Source organism: Eumetopias jubatus, unplaced genomic scaffold (assembly GCF_037043125.1).
Source record: "Eumetopias jubatus isolate StellerSeaLion01/CBP00866 unplaced genomic scaffold, mEumJub1_p1.0 scaffold_8, whole genome shotgun sequence".
Classification (NCBI taxonomy): Eukaryota; Metazoa; Chordata; class Mammalia; order Carnivora; family Otariidae; genus Eumetopias; species Eumetopias jubatus.
Genome location: NW_028274814.1, coordinates 117,526,669 through 117,551,727, shown reverse-complemented (window position 1 = coordinate 117,551,727; position 25,059 = coordinate 117,526,669). Strand labels below are relative to the sequence as shown.

At 39.8% G+C, this 25,059-nt stretch overlaps 1 protein-coding gene across 1 annotated transcript in view; it reads left to right on the top strand.

Moving 5' to 3' along the window:
- Positions 1 to 23,074, top strand: part of LTA4H (leukotriene A4 hydrolase) — a 33,118-nt gene extending 10,044 nt beyond the window's left edge. The window contains exons 5-19 of the mRNA XM_028105410.2: positions 1,448 to 1,552; positions 2,545 to 2,597; positions 5,019 to 5,091; positions 5,360 to 5,500; positions 6,287 to 6,310; positions 6,772 to 6,842; positions 7,303 to 7,414; positions 8,184 to 8,328; positions 9,523 to 9,626; positions 10,036 to 10,106; positions 12,755 to 12,809; positions 19,086 to 19,181; positions 21,137 to 21,219; positions 21,824 to 21,928; positions 22,801 to 23,074. Of these exons, the coding sequence (XP_027961211.1) occupies positions 1,448 to 1,552; positions 2,545 to 2,597; positions 5,019 to 5,091; positions 5,360 to 5,500; positions 6,287 to 6,310; positions 6,772 to 6,842; positions 7,303 to 7,414; positions 8,184 to 8,328; positions 9,523 to 9,626; positions 10,036 to 10,106; positions 12,755 to 12,809; positions 19,086 to 19,181; positions 21,137 to 21,219; positions 21,824 to 21,928; positions 22,801 to 22,918 (1,356 nt within the window). The 3' untranslated portion in view covers positions 22,919 to 23,074. The remainder of the gene's footprint in view (positions 1 to 1,447; positions 1,553 to 2,544; positions 2,598 to 5,018; positions 5,092 to 5,359; positions 5,501 to 6,286; positions 6,311 to 6,771; positions 6,843 to 7,302; positions 7,415 to 8,183; positions 8,329 to 9,522; positions 9,627 to 10,035; positions 10,107 to 12,754; positions 12,810 to 19,085; positions 19,182 to 21,136; positions 21,220 to 21,823; positions 21,929 to 22,800) is intronic.
- Positions 23,075 to 25,059: the final 1,985 nt, after the last annotated feature.

Genomic DNA, 25,059 nt, shown 5'->3' with positions numbered 1-25,059 from the left:
AGCCACGTGAACCTCTATCTCGGTCCCCTAACAGGCATAGTTTGCAGACTTATCTGACTACATTTCCACCTGATTCCTGTTGTAGGTACTGCTAATTCTTTTACAAAAAGGACTATAATAATAAATAAGTACTAACTAACTAACTAAGTAATACTAAAGACATACATACCTACCTATGTACATACTAGGTCCCAGGCCAGACCTACTCAGACCAAGCAAATAGAATTGAAGACCAACCTGTCTTTATGGGGGCTTCTTGATCTGAGATCATCCCACAACTGAACCACACCTAGTATGTCTAGTGCTATAGAACACCATATACTTGGAGACAAAGAATCCCAGGTTTTGGACTCTTCTCTACCACTTACTAACTGCATGACCTGGGGCAAGTCTTATGACCTCAAAACCCTGAATTGTCTCATCTGTATAACACATCACCACCTAAATAAAGGGAAGAAGCAGAACTAAATTATTTCCCGAGGCTTTTTAGCTTTAGATTTATGGTTGTTGTAGCACTGGTTTTGGAGGTTCTGATTCTGTGTCTGCCTCAGAAATAGCTTTAAATACTGGGCCAGGCAAGAAGAATATGAAAATCTAGAACTTCACGGGATGTATGTTTGCTAGATCATTAATATTGAAGGGATAGTCCTTGATTCTAGCATTCATTAGAAATAAAATTTTCAGAATCATGGAGCTTGGGTGCACATTCAAGTGACCATAAGGGGGCTCCCTGCTGAGCGGGGAGCCTGCTTCTCCCTCTGCCCTTCCTTCCACTGTGGTCTCTCTCTCTCTCTTGCTTTCTCTCTCAAATAAATAAATGAAATCTTTAAAAAAATTTTTTTTTTAAATGACCATAAGGTTTGCCCCATCAGCATCTTTTCCACACAAATTCCCAGACAAAATATTTCATAGTTTTGGGCAATAACTCTTAGTTTCTCACAATCATGACCCTTAAAAAGCTCTTTGATTTGTAACTCCAAGTGTATGGTTTAAATATAAAACTGTTCAAAACTGTATTCTCTGTCCTAAAGTGAGTATACCTTGTGAATCTGTTCTGAGGGTGTGAAGGAAGACAGGGGTGGCTAGCCCTGCCAGGAAGGTTGCTGGGCTCTTCTTCTGTACTTATTCTTTGCAGCAGTCCTATGAGGAATTACCCTTGTTTGATGGGGAAACTGAGGCTTAGGGAGATTATTTTCCCAAGTCCATGCAGTTAGTAAGTAGCAGAGCTGGAATTCTAATCTAGTTTCTACCAAATGCTCTTAACATGGATGGATGAATGGATAGATACCTCACATTCATTTTTAAAGAAGCCGGTTTTATATATCACTAATTTTATTTATAAACCTGGTATGTCCAGACTTACTGGGCTCATTGTCTATTACACATGCAGTTTAAGATACATAGACTCTTTTCTTTAGAACTGGAAATGACTTCTCTTCTTGATTAGGTATCTGTTCCTAAAGAATTGGTGGCACTTATGAGTGCCATTCGTGATGGAGAAGCACCTGACCCAGAAGACCTGAGCAGGAAAATATATAAATTCAGCCAAAAAGTAAGATCTGAGGGCCTCCTTTTTTGTTTTAATTGCTGGTGAACTGTAAATAGCTTTTATCCATCCAGAGAGTAAAATTGCTTTTGAAATATTTCAGAATTTCAAAAGCAGCTTCTGTCTTTTGTGTTCTTCATTTCTTTTGTGCTTGTAAAGTGTTGGGCTCTATTTACAGAGCTGGACTAAAGAAAGGGGTTGCTGGATAAGCAAAGTAGGGAGTGTGGCCTGATCCCATTCTCCCTCATCTCAGTTAGCAGCAGGTTTTCTGTTGTTTTAAGTTACACTTTTATCCACCCTCCTACCACAGTGCAGGCCTGTGGTTATTTAGTGTTTACCAATGGAAGAGCTATATTAGACCCCCCCCCCAAAAAAACCAACTCTGTTACAGTCCTTAAGGTTAAAATTCCTATGTAGCTGGTAATTTGACTTGTATCTTTGACCTTTAATGAATTGCGTGTGTTTATGCATGCTTTTTTTTTTTTTTAATTGACCTTCTAAAGAGAACATGTAATTGAACCACAGTGGACAATTTTGCTCCCACCCCAGCATCTGGGATTCCAAGCTCCCGAACCTTCAGCATCCTCTTATTGCTGGATTATTTTATATGTCTCTCAAATATACCAGGATTGTCTTAAAAAAAAAGGAAGTAAAAAATTGTTTTGCATCAAGGAAAAAACTGAAAAGCTTAAGAAAAAAAGCACAGTTCCTTCTTACAGGTTAATTTCTGAGAAATGCTTGAAATGGACCCAGTAATATTATGTGCAGTCATGTCTTTCACATTTCAGACGCTGTCTTTCCTAGTAAAATAAAAGAGAAATAGATGTTTTGAAATGTTTTACATCACAATTTTGAACTATTTGACCCCCTAAAAATGAGACCGGTGAGATTTGAAAAGGAATTTACTTACTTTTAAATATGAATTATCTTACTCTGTAACATTTCTAAGTACTAATTTGAGCATGTGTGTGTGTTGTTTTTTTTTTTTGCCCCTTTAGGTGCCCATCCCCTGCTACTTGATTGCTTTAGTTGTTGGAGCTTTAGAAAGCAGGTGAGCTTTTGAACAAATTTTGAGGTTTACGAAAAGATTAAACTTCAAGTATCTTGAACCTCTGGCAAGATTAACTAGTAGCTCATTTGTGCACGTCTCAAGATACCAAACTGACAGCTCTGGAAAAATCCAAATCTAATTATAAAATGTAAATAACAATGAATTTTAAATGAAAAAGTCTTTACCAGTCACCCTTCAGATTTTCTAGGTATTGCAGAATAAGCATACTCTCGCCTTTAGAGATCTGGATTCCAGTATAAGTTTGAACTAGTCACTTCTCATAACTTCCATTTCCTCATCCTTGAAATTGTAATATTTCCCTTTTCCCTAAACAAGTGAGGTAAAATATGTTAAAGCACTTGGACACCTATAAATATTACAGAAATAAAAGATATTTTATTGAAATTTTACCAATAGCTAGGGAGGCCTTCCTTCTTAATTTTTTATTAAGTCTTATTTCTAAACAGCTGAAAGTTAAGAATATCCATAGTTGTCACATTCTTTAAATTGCCAGAAACGTGGACAAGATCGAGAAGTCAGGTAAACTCAGATTCCAGGTCCAGCTCCAAGCAGTTACTATCCCCATTCTTGGGCAGCTCACCTCTTGAGTTTCCTTTTCTTCACCTAAAGACTAGAAAGAACAGTCTGTACTTCAAAGGATTTTTGTGAGGATTAACCGACCCAATATAGGTAAAGCTCCTGGCCTACAGGAAACACTCACTAAATGATAATTCTAGTAATTGTCACAGCGCTGACCATTACAAGGGCTTATTGTGTGCCGACCCCAGTGCGTTATGGCACAGAACCCCCGCAACTCTGTGGAGTAGATGTGATTGTTTTTCCCATCTTACCAATAAAGAAACTGATGCTCGGTGAGTATTAATAACTGCTTCCGGGTCACGCAGCTAGGAAGTGCCAGGGCCAGGACCCAGATCTAGGCTGTCTGACTTTGCAGCCCGTGGGGCCAAGACATGCTGGGTGGGATGCAACAGCCGTTAACCACACAGGGCCTGCAATGTGCTGGGAGTGTGAAATACACAGTAGATTTCTAAACACCTAGTATGAAAAAAAGAATGTCAAATATTTCATCGATAATTTTTATGTTGATTACATCTTGAAATGATACTACTTTGGATATATTGGGTTAAACAAACTGTATTGTTAAAATTGATTTCATATGCTTCCATTTTGCTTTTTTCAGTTGTGACCACTAGGCAATTTAAAATTACATATGCAGCTCATATCTGTGGCTCTCATTAAATTTGTCAGATTAATGCGGGTTACCATTGCTACCCGGTGTGGTCTAGAGACCAATAATAGCTTTGGCATCACCTGGGAGTTGGTTAGAAATGCAAATTCTTGGGCCCTTTCCCAGAGCAACTAAATCAAAATTTGCATATGAACAAGCCCCCCAGATCATCTGTATGCACATTAAAGTTTGAGAAGCAACTGCTCTAGAATCTACCGCCTCTCTGGGGCAGGACACCCTGGTGAAATCTTGTATGGGGTTTGGTGCACATAAAATTTTTAGGATGAAATTTAAATGAAAAAAATATTTTGTGTTTTAGTCCTATGTAAGTGATATATAGTTCTATTTGTTTTTTCTTTTTTTTAAATTGTGGCTAAAAACCCCACAAAATTTACCATCTTAACCATTTTTACAGGTACAGTTCAGTAGTCAGTAGTGTTCAGTATATCCACATTGTTGTGAAACAGATTTTCAGAACTGTTTCATTTTGCAAAACTGAACCTCTATACCCCTTAAACAACAACTCCCATTTCCACCTCCCTCCAGCCCTAGGTAACCACCATTCTCCTCTCTGTTTCTATGAGTTTGAACACTGTAGAGACCTCCTAAGTGGAATCAGAAAGTATTTGTTCTTTTGTAACTCGCTTGGTTAACTCAGCATGATGTGCTCAAGGTTCAGCCATGTTCTAGCACGTGACAGGATTTCCTTCTTTTTGTTTGTTTCTTCTTCTATGAGTGTTCAACATTTAAGTGCATAACAAATAACCTCGTACTGAGCCATGACTGGGTTTCTATAGTTGTGAGATTGTGAGAGGAAACTAGATCCCCAAAGTTCTTACCAGAGCCAGTAAGCTAATCTTTGGGGGCATTGTAAATAACAATGAATTTTAAATGAAAAAGTCTTTACCAGTCACCCTTCAAATTTTGTCTCTGTTTTCATTTGGCCCAGACGGGGCCTCCTTATAGAGCTGCCTATTTATTGGCGTGCATACAAGGGGATTGTATCTTAGAGAAGCCATTAAACCTCCCCTCCTCTCCAAAAGCACGTGGTAAAGCATACTACTACTGTCAGGATGTGTATACAGTACTTTTACAGTACTTTAGCTCTTTCCTAGAACCAAGTAAGTAATGTGTCTTGAACTTCATTTTTATTAAGCCTTTTAATTTTGCAGGCAAATTGGCCCAAGAACATTGGTTTGGTCTGAGAAAGAGCAGGTGGAAAAGTCTGCTTATGAATTTTCTGAGGTTGGTCATATAGTTACCCTTTTTAATAATCCTGGTAGACAATAGATTTAAGACTTTTAGTATGAAATGTGATGGTGTTAAGTGATATGGTAAGAGAATCAAATATCTCTTATTCTGTGTGGATTTGCAGTTGCTACTTTTTTTGCATCAGTATCATTTAAAATGAGCATCCTTAACTCATAACCTCTGTAGAAAGCAATATGTACTTTGAAGAAATTCATCATCGTAATGACTAAGACACGTAAATATATATGCACTCATTTTCCAGACTGAGTCTATGCTTAAAATTGCGGAAGATCTGGGAGGACCGTACGTATGGGGGCAATATGACCTATTAGTCCTGCCGCCGTCCTTCCCTTACGGTGGCATGGAGAATCCTTGCCTCACGTTCGTAACCCCCACTCTGCTGGTAAGTGTGAGCATGTCTGCATGCACAGCTGAGTTCTCACACACACATGGCTGGGTGTGAAGAGCCTTAGGCTCCTGATCATCTATTGGTTTTAAACAATATTTTCTCTTATTTATATACCTCTTCTTCCTGATGTTATTGCTTATTACGGTCATTTTCATCATCTCATTTTTTCAAAAAGAAAATAAGTTGGCCATTAGGGAGACAAGAATATTATATTCAAGGTGTGTAGGGGCGTTGGGGGAGGGGAGGCGGCGTCATAGAAATATATGAACGAATTCTGTATGCAGACACAGACACTAGACCATTTATACTTGGCATGTATACGGGTCAAACAAAACAAAAACTCACTTTAGCATGTATAGGGAAGGATTAGGCCTACAGTATATAACTATAATTTATATGCCTTTGTGTGCTACTTTAAATCACTACGGACTTTTCTTAAATATGCTGTGGGTAATTAGGAGAGAATAAGGTGCATAAGGGAAATAAGAACAGATATAAAAAAATGGAAGGAGAAATGTTTCCTGGAAGTTGGAGATAGGTATACTGGCCTTCCTGGTCATGGAAAAATTCCCCAGATGAGGGAGAGAAGGAATCATGCTATTTTTTTAGTTGTGCATTTTTTGTTTTGTTTTCTCAATACATGCTTTGCTCTTGAACCCCTTTGAGTGTGACAGTGTAGAAATACAGTGCACTATTAATGCTGGAATACATCCTGATGTAGGCAGTCTTTTAAATATAGTCTATAATTTGAATACTAAGGTAATTTTCGTCTTTTTTTAGGCAGGAGACAAGTCACTCTCCAATGTAAGTTAAAATTTGTTATTGTGGTCTTACCCTCAAAGAACTATTAAGTCAGCTGATTTTTTTAAATATCCATTGTATTGTTATGTTGAAGATACGGTTATAAAAGATAACTTAGGGGTTGTTGTTATATTAACAGTAAGATTTAATAGATTTCATAACATTTTATGATCTGATCTCTTCAGATGTTTATGAAATATATTTTAATGGAGAGTTGTGTCCATTTAATATTTTCTAAATAATTTTTTGTTTCTAATTTTTTAAACCATACTTTTGTCTTTGGCTAAATGATGATTTGTTTGCTCAGCTAACTCCCTGAATATCTCAGCTGATGTTAAAAAAAAAATTGAACAATGTGGAACTGAAAGAACTAGAATGCTTACTTACAGAGTTATTTTAGAGTAAGGCGATCAATTCTACCACTAATCCCTTCCACTATTTACTACACATCATTTCCACTTTAGGTTATTGCACATGAAATATCTCATAGTTGGACAGGAAATCTAGTGACCAACAAAACTTGGGACCACTTTTGGTAAGATTTTTTTATTATTAATGTTTCTTTATCGGTTCTTCTTATTAATTTCTTTCCCTGCCTCCCGCCCCTCTAAATTGTTTTGTGGCAGTATCTTGTTTTTGTCATCATCTCTTTGGTAGACAGTTTAAAAAAAAAAATTCCACAACACTTGTCACACTGTCAGGTAGAGTAGGGGCATTCGGCCCATGCTTGTTACTTAGTTCCTGGTAGGGTCACATTTTAATACGTGGGCACGTAAAATGAGAACCATGGCTGGATTTTCCCTGCTGCCATCTGCTGGGCTGCGCTTCCCATTGTTCTGAATGGAATGCAGAGTAGCCAAATAGGCAATCTGCTTAAACTATAGTGTTCATGCTTTACAATTCTTTACTAAAGCCAAAAAGAAAATATCTTGATTAAATTGCTTGTTCCTTGCAGCTGTGTCACTGTTTTTTATTTACAAAAAATCTTTCTTCAGGTTAAACGAAGGGCATACTGTGTACTTGGAACGCCACATTTGTGGACGACTGTTTGGTGAAAAGTTCAGACATTTTCACGCACTGGGAGGATGGGGAGAACTACAGAATTCGGTAAGTGAGTCATGCTTTGAAAAGCATTTCTCCAAAGTTGAATAGGCATTTGAAAGTTTAGTTTGTAAACTAGCTTTCCTAAGTAGCAACAAGAAAGCCATGTTTACAGCTGTGAAAAATCAAGCAGATACTGGTATAATATTCTATTTTTTTTTAAAGCTTTTATTTATTTATTTGAGAGAGAGTGTGTGGAGCAGCGGAGGGGAGGGGCAGAGGGAGAGAGAGAAAAACCCGAAGCAGACTCTGCTCTGAGCACAGAGCCCGACATGGGGCTCGAATCGAGGGCCCTGAGATCATGGCTTGAGCTGAAGCAAAAGAATTAGACACTTAATCAGCTGAGCCACCCAGGCGCCCTGGTATAATACTCTATTGATACATACTAGTCATTATCCTGTGTAATGTCACGGTCATGATCAGTAGGACCTCATTGGGTCTTTGCAATTAATATAGTCATTTACTTAGTTGGAATTTTTCGTGCTCCCTCCTGAAGGCTGAATTTGCTGACCAGGCATTGAAACATTTTTCTAGTTTTTTATAAGAATAAAGTCTACTGCTGAGCAGGAACTATCACAGAACATGACACAAGTAGCCATTCCATTAACAGACTTACAGAAATTTGTGTTAACATACCCTACAATTTCTAGTCTCTCAGTTTAAGTTCTAGACTCCCCTAAAGTTATCCCTTTGAGTGTAGTAATACTTCCTTATTAGTTTGCTTGCATGCTAATAACAACATATTTGAATATTCATCTAATTTTGTGTCTTGCAGATAAAGACTTTTGGAGATACACATCCTTACACCAAACTTGTGGTCGATCTGACGAATGTAGACCCCGATGTAGCATATTCTTCAGTGCCCTACGAGAAGGGCTTTGCTTTACTCTTTTACCTTGAACAACTTCTTGGGGGCCCAGGCAAGTAGTTGGCATTTTCTGATTTTTTTTTTTTTTTTTTTGAGGGCAATGTGAAGAATAAGGAAGCATTTTTAACTGTTGTTTTTGCTCCATTTTGCTCCATTCTGGTTCATTCTGTGTGTAGCTGCTGAAGAAAATCTGTATCATCTTCTAATGTGACCTCTCTCCTTCAAACCTTGAATATGCTGAATTCAAAATTGTGCTGCATAACTTTAAAGAAAACTCATCAGTATTTTAAAAATTAGGAAAATAGTATGTACTCAATGAAAAAAAATTCTGTAGTACAGAAGTTTCTAAGAGTAACAAGTGAGAGTCCCTCAGCCCCTTTCCACTCCCCAGGTAACCACTGTCAGCAGTTTGGTGTTTATGGTTCCAGATCTTTTGCTAAATATAAATGAACAAACAGACAAATAAATATATTTTAATTACAGAAAATAGATCACTGGGGCACCTGGGTGGCCCAATAGGTTAAGCGTCTGCCTTCAGCTCTGGTCATGATCCCAGGGTCCTGGGATTGAGTCCCTCATTGGGCTCCCTGCTAGGTGGGGAGCCTGCTTCTCCCTCTCCCCTGCTCATGCTCGCTCTCTCTCTCAAATAAATAAAATCTTAAAAAAAGAAAAGAAAATGGATCATTTTTACATGTATAAAATTTGTTCTACCTTTGTTTTTTTTTTAATTCAGCAATGTTCCACAGACATCCTTCCATGTCAGAACATACAAATCTACCTTATGCTCTTTAATGCCACCAGAGTTGTCCATGATATAGATGTGCTGAACGTATGCAACCTTCCCCTTCTGATAGGTGTTGGGGTGTTCTCCTTTGTGGACTTTGAAGGCCCTCCCTCAACTGCACACATTCTGACTGTCCCATCTTGTTCTCCTCCTCTTGGTCACACTAAGGCCATTGCTTTTAGAATTTGGGTTGTGGGTTCCTTCTCTGTTTCTTCATTGCGTTGTCCTCTTGTAATTCGGATTTCTCTTCTCCCTTCCACCAAATTACATATATGCTTCAAGGCCCAGCTTAAGTCCTACCTCCTGATTTGAACATTCTTTCACCACTAAAGCCCTTATTGGTTTCCCTATTCTCTAAAAGCTCTCTGTTCTCCATGGTCAAGAATACCATACCAAGCACCGAAAAAAATGTTAAGTAGTTACCTTTCCATTAATCAATTTTTTTTCCTCTTTTACTCTTAGAGGTTTTCCTAGGATTCCTAAAGGCTTATGTTGAGAAGTTTTCCTACAAGAGCATAACCACTGATGACTGGAAGGATTTCCTGTATTCCCACTTTAAAGATAAGGTTGGCTTTTTAAAAGCTTTCTTATTTTTTATGCCCAATGTACCTGTATTTAATGGCTATTTGTTAGGCTGATTTGAATTCCTTAATAGTATTGGTTTAGAATTTAAGACTCAACTTTCATGGTCCTTTTTCCTACGTAAAATGTGATCTCAACAACATGTGAATATTTCAGAGAGATCTGCAATAGTAGGTTTCAGAAGTGTATTTTTTTGTATGTATTTAATTTTCCTGCTTTATTGAACAGAATGCTTGTTAATATAAATTTATTTTAGGAAAGAGACTTAGAAGTTATCTTGTCAGTGTAGACAAAATTACAGATTTGAGGACCTAAAAGTCTGTTTTAGATTTATTTTCCCCCCCATTGGAGAAAGTTATTCCGTAGCAACCTCGGTGTTCTTCGTGTTCACAGGTTGATCTTCTCAATCAAGTTGACTGGACCACCTGGCTCTACTCTCCTGGAATGCCTCCTGTAAAACCCAAGTCGGTACTTCCTGCTAATGCGTCCCTTCTTACTCGCCAAAATCCTTGAGCCCGTCAAAATACCTAACAGGGTTTGAGGACTTCCTTAAGCTGGTCCTAGTTAGAGAGTAGACATAGTAGGTGTTTGACCCTTAACCCTGAGGAAGAAAAAAAAATTTCCATGATATTACAAATATAAATTCAATTAATTGCAAATCATTATGGAATGCCTCCTTTCAGCTGAAGGATGGTGATATAGAGAAGATATTTTCCTTTCTGTCAAAACCTCTGCAATAAGGAATACACCTTTTTTAAGTATTATGGTCATCATTACAGCAGTGTTCCAATCTGTCATCCCCATTTCCAGAGGAGGCACATTAGGCTTAGCGAGGTAAAGGTCTCCTGCCGAAGTTTGCACAGTAAGTAGTTAAGAGTTGAGATTCAAACCCTGGCAGGCTTTACCCCTCCGATATACTGCCCTTTAAACTAAATACTCTCCTCGAATCAGAGACCTAAACTCTGGTCCCCACACATCGTCATGTGAGGATGCTAACTACCACATGTTCCAGCCAGGATCATGCTGTTCCCCCCACCGGCGGTACTCTTTACCCAGGTCATTCCAATCTCAGCTCAAGAACCGCTTCCTCATGGAAGTATTCCTTGATCTCTCTGACCAAATCTGGTCCCCATTTAGGGTTTCCTGGTGCTGTGTATGGCCTCTTCATTGCTGTTACCACAGTAGTAATTTTAATTTGTGTGATTATTAAAGTCTTTCTCCTCCACGACACTGAAGCCCCATGAGAGCAGGGCTCTGATCTGGTTTTGCTCACTGCTTTTCTTAGGACCTTGCCATAAGTAAGGGCTGCTTCCCTTCCCTGGGCTAATCCTTACCTAGTTCTTTTCATGACAATGAGAAGGAAGTTTCAGGACACCCAGGAAGAGATCAGCAGAGGTTTTGTATTGTCCTATTGTTCCTTATGAAATCAGTGCTAAGGAATGTTCTAGTTGAAGGTGATTTACTGCCTGAGCAGTTTACCACCTCTGATCCCATTTGGTCTCGGAGACAAACAAAAGGCTTTCTCTTCAGTCCACAGCCTGGCTACTTCACGAAGATTAACTGGCAGCTACTTCAGAGGAGGGCACTGCTTTAACCCCTTTATGATCTCCCCTAGGGCACAAACTCTCTTTCAGAGGTTCAGAGGTAACTTCTAATCAAAACTCATTTCATTTAGGGCACCTGGGTGGCTCAGTTGGTTAAGCAACTGCCTTCGGCTCAGGTCATGATCCTGGAGTCCCAGGATCGAGTCCCACATCGGGCTCCCTGCTCAGCAGGGAGTCTGCTTCTCCCTCTGACCCTCTTCCCTCTCGTGCTCTCTGGCTCTCATTCTCTCTCTCTCAAATAAATAAATAAAATCTTTAAAAAAAAAAAACTCATTTCATTTAGGCCCACAGGGGCAGGAACCCACTGTTCTCTAGAAACATTTACAGCAAGCAAGCATCATTTATGGACAAAGAGGGATGTTTTCCAAGAATTTTTGCACCTTATATAGTTTCTTCCATTGTTGTTACAAAAAAGAGGATTTATTTTCTAAGTTGAGAACACACAGATTTTAGTGCAGTTTTTGGCTTTAATGGTCAGAGTTTGTTATTTCCACTCTCTTCTGAAAAGAGAGGAACAAAATCATCACATGATTTCAGAGTCTCCCAAGGGCCTCCCGTGACACCATCATTTCCTGGTGTCTAAGACCGTGCCTGCCACGTAGGCATTCGCAGATTTGTTGGATGGTTTACAAAGTTGGAAGATTAGGTAGTTGGAACAACAGAATGTAAAATCCACAAAAGCAAGGACTTTGTGTTGTCATGAGCACCTAGAACTGTGCCTGCCACACAGCAAACCCTAAATGTGCCCACCTGAGTCCCAGCACCTTCAGTGGATGCTACTGAAGCATTTGACCATCTTTGCTGAGATGGTGAGGCATTCGCTCCGGAGGATAATCAGGTGTTTCATTAATTTGGTATCCACTTGGATTTCTAAGTTCTCAGATGACACCAGTGTATCTAAGTCAGGTAGATTTCCTATCTCCAACACTCTGGAGTTCTTTATCTTTCTACCTTTCTTTCTTTCCAGATTTTTATTTATTTATTTGAGAGAGAGTGAGCGAGAGAGAGAGCATGTGTACGGGCAGAGGGAGTAGAGTAGAGGTACGGGCAGAGGGAGAGGGAGAAGCAGATTCCCTATGGAGCAGGGAGCCCAATGTGGGACAGGCTGGATCCCAGGACTCTGGGATCATGACCTGAGCCGAAGGCAGACAAACGACTGAGCCACCCAGGCGCCCCCCTGAGCTTTATTTAAAAAGAACTTTGAGGGGCGCCTGGGTGGCTCTCAGTTAAGCATCTGCCTTCGGCTCAGGTCATCATCTCAGAGTCCTGGGATTGAGCCCCGCATCGGGCTCCCTGCTCAGGGTGGAGCCTGCTTCTGCCCCTCCCCACTCTCATGCTGTCTCCCTCCTGCTCTCTCCCACTCTCTCTCAAACGAATACATAAAGTCTTTAAAAAAAAAAAAAAAAACTTTGTAAGTTAAGTATGTTCTGTAACTTCAACATTGCATTTATGGAAAAGCAGGTACATTTTTATGACATTTAATCTCTAGTATTTTTTCATCTTTTTAGTTATGATATGACGCTGACAAATGCTTGCATTGCCTTAAGTCAACGGTGGATGACTGTGAGTACTAATGTGTGATTTTGACTCCTTTTTGAATTGTACAAATATGTCTCTACTCAGGAAGGAGGTGGCAGGGACGGGAGCGGGAGGGTACTTTACTCACAAACTCATGTATTTGGAAAGGTCATTCAATAGCCAAGTTTGTCTGAAGTGGTAGTATACCAGCCCTCAATGTGTAAAGTTAAGTTTGGCTGGGGGAGCAAATAGATATTGGTGGTATTAGTTCTCATTTTCTTGCTTCTTTTCAAGTCTTAAAAAAGGTATGCAGAAATACTTGCATTTTCTCTTGCTTCTTTTCCTCATCAATCATTTGTAAGACACTGCTTCAAATACAGCCCTTACCCATACCAGGTCGATCTAAAATGATCTTAGGTGAGCGCTGGTACAACTGTTAGGGAAGAATGAAGGCCTTTCTGCTCTCTCAGTCAGAGTTAGTGTTGACATCTGTGGAACCTCCTAAAGAAGAGCTTCTTTGTGTATATCCTGAAATATAACCCTTAGAGAAACCAGAGTGCAGATGTGCCCTGGGTAATGCTTTCATGAAAAGTAACAGAAAATGTAGGAATAATCCTTGTAGGGGGAGAAAAGTAATTTTCTCTCTACCCTCTGAGTTCTCAGCTGAGACTTCTGTAATAAAAGGCAGATTACCAGGAGAAAAACAAATGTATTAATGTGTCTGTCTCATGCATACAGGGGAGAGGCCCACGGAAAAATGAGTAACTCAGAGGTGGCCCAGAATTCAGGATTAAATACCATTTCAGTAGGGAAAGAGAACTTTTAGGGGAAAATATTTTTAGGAAAGATAAATGGGCCCTTAGAAGAATAGATAGGAGGTATGATAGTGTGGGACAAAGTTCGTCTGGATGTGATGTCAGTTTTTTTTTTCCTTTCCCGCGATAAGAGTCAATCTTGCCTGACTGAAGAAACTCCCAGGGGAGGGGATCTAGGACAGTTGGGTTCCTTTTGGGAGATCTGTCTTTAGGCAGTGAGTGCAGTTCAGAGAAAACCTCTCCTTGCCTTTCCTGTTTTTTAAGAGCCTGCAGCTAAAATAATCGATATTTTATTGATTTTAGATTTAGGCAAAGATGCCTAAAGAGGCATCTTTGGGGGTAGCCTATTTTGCTATCCTTCATCCTGTTATCTGCAACAAATTTAGATGTTGCCGTTTGACACTTGTTTCTAAAGTTTAGTGATAAATAACAGTAAGTGATGAGCAGCATGAAAAAGACCCAGATGAAGTAATGAGAGGTTACCAGAAAGAACCAATACTTCCACCTGGGGGGGAGTGCACTGAGCCTGGCTGCAGCGTGGAGGAGAGCTTTGTCTAGAAGAGGGCATTTTAGCAAGGACTGAGGATGGTTTGGGCATGGAGGAGGGAGCGGAGGACATTCTGGGTGGGAGGGACAGAGTTCAAACAGTTTTTTTTTTTAAAAAAGCAGCAACAAAACATGGAGCCTAGATGGAGAGGTGAGTTCAATCTGGTTAGAGCTTAGAGCCTATTCTTCTGGTTCATCTCTCAACCCTCCTCCCCCGCTTCTGACCTGGGGCCATCGCCTCGCTGACTTCCATTAAGTTCCGTCAAGTTCCATGAAGATAGTGTTATTCCATTCCTTCGTGCCTTCTACAGTCTGCGCTCTCTGCTTCCTCCCACATCCATTCTCTCCTCATCCCAGGCTAAGTAAGCCTTTCCTTCCTTACCTCCCATAGAATCCTGTAAACAGCCCCGTCACACCACTTCTGGCTTTTTTTGTGCTATCATTAAAGTACTCTTACCAGATTGGAACAAATCAGTGAGCCAGTTCAATTAACCAGTCAGCTAACTGAAAAAAATTGGTTAAAATTGGTTAAAGCAGGGTGTCATAAAAATTGATCATAAGGAAGACACTTTTTTAATTGAAAACATAAATTACTCAAACTTTGACTATGGGGCCAAAGCTGTATGTCAACTGCATAAACTACATTCTTAATGCACTTGTAACTTCTAATTTTAGTTTCTTTAAAGTGGAAATAGAATTTAAATACACTTGCAAAGCAATGTGTATCCCTTCTAGACTTTTCTGTTGTTATTCCCATCTTTTTACAAGCACCTTGTCTACAAATTCGGTAGCAACATTCTTTTGTACAGCAGTTTTTAAGTTAAAGTTGACTTAGATTTTTCAGAGCAATAAACTTTTTTTTTTTTTTAAGATTTTTATTTATTTATTTATTTAACAGAGATAGAGAGCGTAAGGAGGCAGAGCGGCGGGCAGAGGGAGAGGGAGAAGCAGACTCCCGGCTGAGCCAGGAGCCCGATGTGGGACTCGATCATGGGATCATGACCCGAGCCAAAGGCAGCCGCTTAACCGACTGAGCCACCCAGGCGCCCCTCAGAGCAATAAACTTAATATTTGTAGAAATTTCTTTCTTTTGGCACTCCGCTTTCATCAGTTTACCTATTATTCAACGAGATTTCCTGATTACAACTACAACTGACATCAGCACATTTGGAGACATTTCTAGCTGATGTGGTTAACACATAAATCAACAGAGGGGAGGAGAAGAGCACAGGTACTTGGGGTGGCCCACCCACTCTGAGCATAGGGTGTGACTTGGACATAAGTCCATTCATTTTACATAACGAGAGGATGGACAGTATCAGTTAATCTAATGAGTGGTTTCAGTGGAGCTCATTTTAAAGGAGGCTTTTACTATATTTGTATTTTTTTACTACACTGTTTGCATCTGTTTCTTTCACCAGGCCATAAGCTCCTTGAGAGCAGAAATTGTTTTTATTCACCTCTATATGCCCAGGGCCATCCACATTTATTCACTGTTGGATGACTACATGGATTAGTAGAGAGAAAACAAAGTTGGAAAGATAAATTAGTTCCCTATTACAGAGGCTCTTGATTGTCAAGCAAAGGACTGTAACCCATAATCTGTAAACAGCAGTGGATCCCTGAAGGTTTTTGAATTGCAAGCGAAATGACTAGAGCTGTTTATTGGGACCGGTAGTCAAGCTGTGTAATATATAGGCTCAGCTGAGATGGGAAAGTTACGAGTCAGTAAGAAGGCCAGCTAGTAGTTCGGATGAGATAGTAGGTCAGATCGGAAGGCTTGAGGGGTTTGAACTAGAAGAGTGCAGGAGGAAATAAAAGAGTTTAAAGATTTTTGAGGTCTAATTTTAAATAGCTAGTTAAGACCTTGAAAACCAATCAAATGTGGAGAAGAAGAAAGAGGCATAGAAAGCTCCAGGTTTTGAGGGTACCCTCTGACAGCCAGAAGAAGGAAGAAAAACAAATCAGGAGTAAGTCAAATCAGGAAAATGGAACCAGAAACTGCAGGGAAAAGATACCATCCTTTAAAATAAAATATAAACATCTTTCTGAAGATTCTCATAACATCATAACAAAGTTAGGCCATTACTCTTTAGATCTAGGTCAGGATCTTTTTGAGGGGGTAGAAAATATCTAGGCAGCTACCCACCCCACAGGCTAGTTGTGCACGTCTGCACATCTGCTGTCAGTACTTGGCCTGGAGTGGGGGGCTTCCTGTGTTCAGTATCATAAATAACGACAGGGACCAGAGGTGTTAAGTTATGATTAGAAGAGGGGTTTCATTATGTACACTAAATCATTTAGAAAGGCTTGATCATGTCTATGCAGGGAGGGAAATCTGGTAATACCTCTTGCCACAGATCATGCTTCAGCTCTTCTACCTGTGTCTTGGATCAATGTTCTGTGTAGTTCACAGACGTGTCATCGAGAAAAGCATAAGAGAGATCCAAGGGAAACGGGATCTTTTAACAACAATGTGATGTATTAGGACCTCTGTTTTCATTTGAAAAATGTACTGCAGCCCACCTGGTAAAACTGCTTCTGCTCCTGATTTCTGCTTAGATATTCCTTTAGGCTCAGCAGCCAAGGTGGACGATTATAAATAGTTCAGTATCAACAGGAACGGGCAGTGTCGGGGACAGACTGAGGACTTGTAATCTATGGAACCACTAGTGATTACAAGGAGTCCTCTTGTTGCCTCATTTGATTGCTGAGTGGTTTTTCTTAAATATTAAATAAAAGCAAATGAAAAAAATGTACATCACCTGTTTGAAGGTGTAAAAATCAACTGTAAAACAAATGCCTATGTACCCACTGCTAACCTAAGAAATAAAACCTCACTGGTACCCTTGGAACACCCCTCCCCCGCCCCATGCTCCTCACTACCCACCTTGCCTTCCCATCAGGGTAACCATTACCTTGACCTTTGGCTTATCGTTCCATTGCTTTTCATGTTTTTACCACTTATGATATATCCTTAATAGACAGTTTAAATCTGCGTGTTTTGAGCAGAGAATGAGATCTGTAAATTTTGATACTAAGGTATGGTTTCACAGTGAGATAGAAAGGGGAAGAAGGTGTAAAATAGTGTTTCTTTACAAGGTTATATATTTATACATTACATTTTCTGGAAGGATATACAAGGAACTATTAATACTGGTTACTGAGGAATAGGACTTGGAGACAGGGAGCAAAAACAAAGGAATTTTTCATTTGTCCCTATTTGATTTTTTTTAAACATTGCATATATTTCTTTTCAACTTAAGAGAAACCCTAGTTTATGGAGAAGCCAGGAGGAGGTTCCTCAAAAAGTTAAAAATAGAAATACCCTATGATCCAGTAATCACACTGCTGGGTATTTACCCAAAAAATACAAAAACACTAATTCAAAGGGATATATGCACCCCTGTGTTTACAGAGCATTATTTCCAATAGCCAAACTATGGAAGCAGCCCAAGTGTCCATCGATAGATGAATGGATAAGGAATATCTCTAATGGTATATATCTGTAATGGAATATTGTCATTCCTAAAAAAGAATGAAATCGGGCGCCTGGGTGGCTTAGTTGGTTAAGCGACTGCCTTTGGCTCAGGTCATGATCTTGGAGTCCCGGGATCGAGTCCCGCATCGGGCTCCCTGCTCGGCGGGGAGTCTGCTTCTCCCTCTGACCCTCTTCCCTCTCGTGCTCTTTATCTCTCATTCTCTCTCTCATTCTCTCTCTCTCAAATAAATAAATAAAATCTTTAAAAAAAAAAGAATGAAATCTTGTCATTTGAAAGGACATGGATGGAGCTAGAGAATAATGCTAAGTGAAATAAGTCAGAGAAAGACAAATACCATATGATCTCACTCATGTGGAATACCAGAAACAAAACAAATGAGCAAAGGAAAAAAGAGAGAGAGAGACAAATCAAGAAACAGATTCTTAACTATAGAGAACAAACTGATGGTTACTGGAGGGGGTTAAGGGGGATGGGTGAAACAGGTGTTGGGGATTAAGGAGTGTTCTTGTCACGATGAGCACCGGGTGTTGTATGGAAGTGCTGAATCATTATATTGTACACCTGACACTAATATAACTATGTTAACCATACTGGAATTAAAATAAAAAAAGAATTAAAAAAAAGAAACCCTAGTTTAAAAGAATTTAAAGCTAGTTTTAAAGATTTAAAAATACTTACTTTGATAAGCTTTATTTAATATTTCTTAATCATATCCTCAAAGATTTTTGGCAGTGAATCCTAAATAGAAAAGTACAGATAGACTTTTCTTTTTCTTAGATGATTTCCAAGATTAAGTGGGAAAAACAGAATGTGTGGGGACGGAGGGAAACATCAGTTTGTGGTCTTATCAGTTCATTAGTGATATTTAAGAGAATATGCAATTTGATCCTTTACCCAAATTTTTAAATAGGCCTATTAATTAGTTGATATGCTTTTGTAATGATTACTTTGAAAATCTGTATATCTTGAATGGTACAAAGGATGTCAAAAGTTTCTTCCACTTTTACTATTAATAGTCTAATTTTTCTTTTTTTTTTTAAAGATTTTATTTATTTATTTGACAGAGAGAGACAGCGAGAGAGGGAACACAAGTAGGGGGAGTGGGAGAGAGAAAGCAGGCTTCCCGCGGAGCAGGGAGCCTGATGCGGGGCTTGATCCCAGGACCCTGGGATCATGACCTGAGCTGAAGGCAGCCGCTTAACGACTGAGCCACCCAGGTGCCCCAGTAGTCTAATTTTTCTTAAGTAATATAGATTTTTGGAGTCATGTCAGCTCTTTAAGTTATAGTAACATCATCTCAAAACTATTAAAGTAGCTAAGGCTTAAATACATTTTTCACCATTTTATGCATTCTTGTATTTCTGTCTTTTTCTTCATCTTTACTTTTATGTCAGATAGACCAATAAATATTTTTAAATCGTACATGAATGGAAATAACCAGGTAACATTTATTTTAGGCCAAAGAAGATGATTTAAATTCATTTACCTCAGGAGACCTGAAGGATCTCTCTTCTCATCAGTTGAATGAATTTTTAGCACAGATGCTCCAGAGAGTAAGTACTAGCTCAAAACAAGAGAAATTACAATGGGCATAACAAAAGCGCAGCATTTTTGTCAAACCCAACTTGGGAAAAAAATGTTAATGTGAAAACTAATGGAAAAAAATAACATAAAATTCATTCATTTGTTGAATGCTTATTATGTTTAGTGTTTTGTGAACATGAAAATATGCAAGAAAGAAATATAGCACGTCCTCAAAAAGCTTATAATCAATGTAGTAGGAAAGGTGACACGTACAAAATTTGGCAATAAGAGGAGGCATATATTAGGTATCATTTGAGAAAGGCTTAATCAGTAAAGAAGAACTCCCTTCCAACTGGCATTGTCAAGGAAAGGTTTTGTGGGAGTGGGGCTTGCTTTGCCCAGAGCAGTGTTAGCAGAGGTGGAAATTCAGGTCCCAGGGAGTAGCAAGCCTCAGTGTTGCAGCAGTTAATGAAGATAATTCTAGAACGGCTAGTGGCATCAGATGTGATGAATCTTGAATGCTAAGCTAAGAATCTTAGGTTTTGTTTTAGTAGATAGAAAAGGAGCTAACATCTTTAACAGGAAAGTCATTTGAGGAAAGGGTGGGTTATCATACAAGTCCGCCAGTGGATCAACATGAGGAACGTGGGTGGAGAAATTCGTTGGGGGACTTTTGGAGGACATGCAGGGGAAGCTAGTAGGAAAGGAGGAAACAGACCAGATGAGCAGGGGTGAAGGATGAAAGCATGGGGTTTGTGACTGACCGGATTTGGCGGTTAACATTAAGGAGTCCAAGCAGATTTTAAGGTTTCAGACCCAAGTAATTAAAAAAACATGTGAAATGGCAAGTAGAGGCCGCATTTTGAGAGGGAGGGAAGGACGGGTCTTTACTGTTACACTGAAAGGTGCTCTTAGGTCTGAGGACCTTGAGAGAGATAGAGAAGACTGGACAGAGTTTCCTGTGGAATCAACACACAAGGACGGCTAGGATTTAAGGCAATAGGGGCTTTGCAAGAATCCATTTTTAGGGCATCAGGTCACTGAGGTTTCGTAAATGTCTGCAGCGCCTGACGGGATGTCTCCGGAATAGGCATGGCAAAAATTAGTGAAAGTTGGGGGTCTGGGAGGTGACCTTAACCGGTGGACCTACCAAGGCGGACTTGGAGGTTAGCCGAGACCAAAGGATTTGGGAAGGGTCCGGTGCTCGGAGCAGAGATGCTTCCCCGAGCGTGGGGTGAGTGTTGTAAGAGGAGTCGTTCTGGGAGAGGAGAGTGGCCACCCGCCTGCCTGGCAGCACCTCAGCCTCCCTACTTGTCCAGACTGAACTGCTCTTCCTTCTTTCCTCACCAGACTTGCTCCCCCTTTTAGCATGGCTTAAGATGGGCACGGGAGGTCTGTGAACCCCCTGAAATTGTATACAGACATTTGTGTTTATACAGTAAATCTCTCTTTTTCCTGAGGAAAGGGTCCATATTACTCATCAGGTTTTCAAAGGGGTCTGTAATATAAAAGTTTAGAAACTGCTATTTTGTAGGGATTGAGAGCATTTAAAAGGGATTTCAGAGGAAATAAGCAAAGATAAAGCTGAGGGTAATCAGTGAGGAAACAATTAAGGGACTGTGGTTTAACATGAAGAATGGAATAAATTTAAGATCTACAAGGCATAAGGAAGAACTTGAAAGACTCTGGAAAGGGTTAGAAAGTTAGTGTTCATATATACCAAAAAGTCTGAGGAGAGTAATTCTCATTTAATTCTCTATGTACCTCACCAATTAAATTATCCCTTTGCTCCCAGAACATCCTTATCCAGAATAAGTTTGCACAAAATTTATTGTAGTGAGCATTTGTTTCTTTTCTTTTTATCTAACATTTCTATATTATAAAATATTTAGGATTTTAATCTGGCTAAGAATTTCTCTCCAGCTCCTTTCTTCCAAGGAATCCTGTTGAAATGATACATCGTACTTCTTTATTTTGCTCTTAGGCACCTCTTCCATTGGGGCACATAAAGCGAATGCAAGAGGTGTACAACTTGAATGCCATTAACAATTCTGAAATACGATTCAGGTACATCATTTTAACTTGTCTCTGTGGAAGAAAGTAGAAACTAGTTTAAAAGGTGGAGAAAGGGAAAGCAGAGTCTGAGACATACATGAGTTTTAAGAAATCCTTGTGAAATTTACCGCACTTGAATAAATAATTATAGTGGTCTTTGAGGAATAGTTGCAATACTGTAAGATGATAGTATTAATCTTTTTATTAGAATTTGTTCTAAGCTTACCTTACCAAAAAAAAAAAAAAAAAAAGAATTAGGAATCCTGTGGTAAATAGGCATTCTTTTGCAACTAGCCAAGTGGACTCTGATATGGGAATAGTTAGAAATCTCTAATTCTGTTATGTGGTTAATCTTTCTTAATTCTGATTTGTAGTGTGAGACATAATCTAAACCTTTTAAGACGTATGGTCTTTTTCAAGAACAAACTCTACTTCTCCAATTACTGAATTGTATATACAAGGACTTGAGATTCTCAGAATAAAGACATAAAGTGGTGTACAGCATAACTACAATGGGATTATTCATCATCACAAAAGTAATCTTCAGATATGCCTGTATATCCTGCCCCTTCCTTCTCGTTTTCTACCCCACGCCCCCTAAAAATCCACTTTCCAGATGGTTACGGCTCTGCATTCAATCGAAATGGGAGGAAGCGATTCCTTTGGCTCTAAAAATGGCGACTGAGCAAGGACGAATGAAGTTTACGCGGCCCCTATTCAAGTAAGAACCAGCTCAGACTGTGCTTTGAATTTATATCAGGAGTTGGGGGGACGCCCCCATGGGGTGGCTCAATAGGCTAAGCTTCTGACTTAATTTCGGCTCAGGTCATGATCTCAGGGTCGTTAGCTCCAGCCCCACAGCAGGCTGGGCCCTCAGCACGGAATCAGTTTAGGATTCTCTCCTTCTCCCTCTGCCCCTCCCCCCCTTAAAAAAAAAAAGGAATGGGGAAGAACAATCTTAGGTTTTTCCTGTTGCTAAAATACTTTGTAAAACACCATCTAAAAATAATATTTTTAAATTTGTTAAAGAGTATAGGTATAATTTGGGAATAGGAATGAACACTTCTAAATATTTAAAATTTGAAGTAATTTCATTAGCTTTTTTAGAAACATCATATATGGATTACCTACTATGGGCCAAATTGGTTTAGACACTGGTGAGAAGGAAATAAATAGAAAACAATCTTATGTACCCAGAAAGATCTTTAAAAGCAAGTAGGAGATAATTGGTGAGTAGGCACAGACACAAAAGGGCCTGAAGTTATTTAAAGGTAACAAGAAATGAGCCGGTAAAGCCAAACCTTTTTGATTCAAATGCTGCAATGAGTTGAAAGGCTAAGTTGCTTGATGTATAATAAAGCAATACTTGGTAGAGGAGAAACAAGTTGTATCTTGGCTGCAGGATAGAATTTAAGAATATCTTGAAGTTATTTTGACTATGGATTTGGCAGGAATTCTGAAAAATATAGAACCATGACATAGATAGTCGTGATTAATCTTTTCATTTACTTCACAAGTATAATAAAATTATACTTGCCAAATAAAATATTACTTAACCAAATCAGTCATTATCCATCTTTCTTCCCTCACCAGAGACCTTGCTGCCTTTGACAAATCCCATCATCAAGCCGTGCAAACCTACCAGGGGCACAAAGCAAGTATGCACCCGGTGACCGCCATGCTGGTGGGGAAAGACTTAAAAGTGGATTAAGGACCTACCAAATGCTGATTTCAGACATTTCGCTTTTTTAAACGGAAGAAATATTAAAAAGTTCAGCTCATATTGTAACTAAAAATGTTGTTTTCATTCTGGCTTTTTATTGTTTTGTCAGTGATTTTCATAAATAAAGCTGAGCTACTTCCCCCCGCTGGTGCCATATTCTTTGTTAAGTGCATTTTAACAAAGTTTAATCTTTTAAAAGTGTAAAATTTTTCATTAGTTACATATTTATTTTTCCCAGCACAATCTCAAGAGTGTCAGCATAGTATTTGCCTGATATTTTAAGTTCTTTAATTTGAATCTGCCGCATGCCAAAAATGCAACATGGTGAGAGCTCTGCTTTTTAAATAACATGAGCACTCAGTTGGATTTGCTCACCCAGCCACATAGTGGGCATAGTATAAACGCCCTTTTCCAAAATGTATAAACGCACTCCGGGAAGCACTCTGCTCCCCACCCCCAGACTCACCTGCTGCTCCACTGGACTCATCCCGCCCTCCTGTCCATCGGGGTCAGATGACTGCCCCAAACCCCAGTACGTCCCATCAGTCCCTCAAGATACTCTGCTGTCTAACCTGATTTCATCTCCTTAATGGTCACCAAACATCCTTCACCCACCCAGAGCATACAGCACATCAGAGGCAATAATACAATGATAATACCTATTATACACACATATAATGCATACTGGAAATAACAGAATGACTTGAACCAAATAAGAGAGTAACAAAGCATCCCATGAGTACAATGTAGTACCCCAGGGCACCTCTGCACGCAGTCTGGGAACCACAGTCATATTAGTTAGGATTCTTCGATTGTAAGTGACAAAACCCAAATGATTAGAAGTCAGAAAAGGGAAGGGAGGATTATTTTAAGGATACAGGGTAGGGGGGGACGCCTGGGTGGCTCAGTCGGTTAAGCGGCTGCCTTCAGCCCGGGTCATGATCCCAGGGTCCTGGGATCGAGTCCCACATCGGGCTCCTTGCTCAGCAGGGAGTCTGCTTCTCCTTTTCTCTCCCTCTGCTTGTGCTCTCTCTGTCAAATAAAATAAAATCTTAAAAAAAAAAAAAAAAAGGATACAGGGTAGGGGGAGGTTGTAAGAACCTATGGACAGACAGAAGAGGGCTGACACCTGGAACTATCAAGGGAGCAATACTCTTTCTTGTCTCTCATTTCTGCTTCTCTCCAGCTTTGCTGTTGTTGTAAGTAGTTTCTATCACACGGGAAGACTGTCTCAATTCTAGATACCCAGAGGTGAGACTCCGACTCAGCTTGAGTCCACCCCTGGCCAAATAAACTTTAGCAAGAGGAATGGTGTCTTAGAGTATAAATGTGGGTGAGGGTGTCATTAAATACACAAAAGTCTTAAATTAAATACGCTAGAAGTCTTAAAATAGGCGCAAACACCCCAGAAGTGGGGCAGGTATCAAAGAAACAGAGATTCCTGTCCATCCCCATAATCCCGAGCTGCTCGCTTGCTCACTGTCCTTAGCAGTTCTCTCCTTCTGGACACATCTACACCACAGTGATTCTGTTTCTCAAGGTTCTGCTCTCACTTGTCTTCCATGGCGAGAAGACCACAGGCGAGAGTTCAGCTCACATCCCTGGTATATAATCAGGTTCTAAGTGATTAAACTTCAGCAAATCCACGGACTCAAATGATGCTTTTGGAGGCTTCCCCTGCCCCATAAGCTCTCCCCGCGCTCTGGGCTAATGTCGCGTTCCTGTGATCACTGATGAGTGAACCGGGAAGTGAACTGGGGCAAGGGCCCCTGGAAGGGTGGCGGTGAAGGATGCTATGAAGAAGGTAGAGGGCAGTAGAGACACATATCACAGGTTTACCTGGGGCCAGCTCAGTGGAGTCCACATTTACACACTTCAGCTACTAAGTGTGTGATGAATGTCTTTGTCCCAGGCTGGGATATACATATAATTTCCGGGTGAACAAAGATAAGTAATTTCTATATATGGCTAAAGAAGAAATATGCTAAAGCAACCTGGGGAAGGGCCACTTAACCCAACCAAAGGGTTTAGGGAATGTCTCCTGGGGAAGAGAAGGCCTACACTGAGGCTTACGAGATAAGAAATACTTGGCTAAGCAAAGGAAGTTGGCACTGTGTTCCAGATGGATA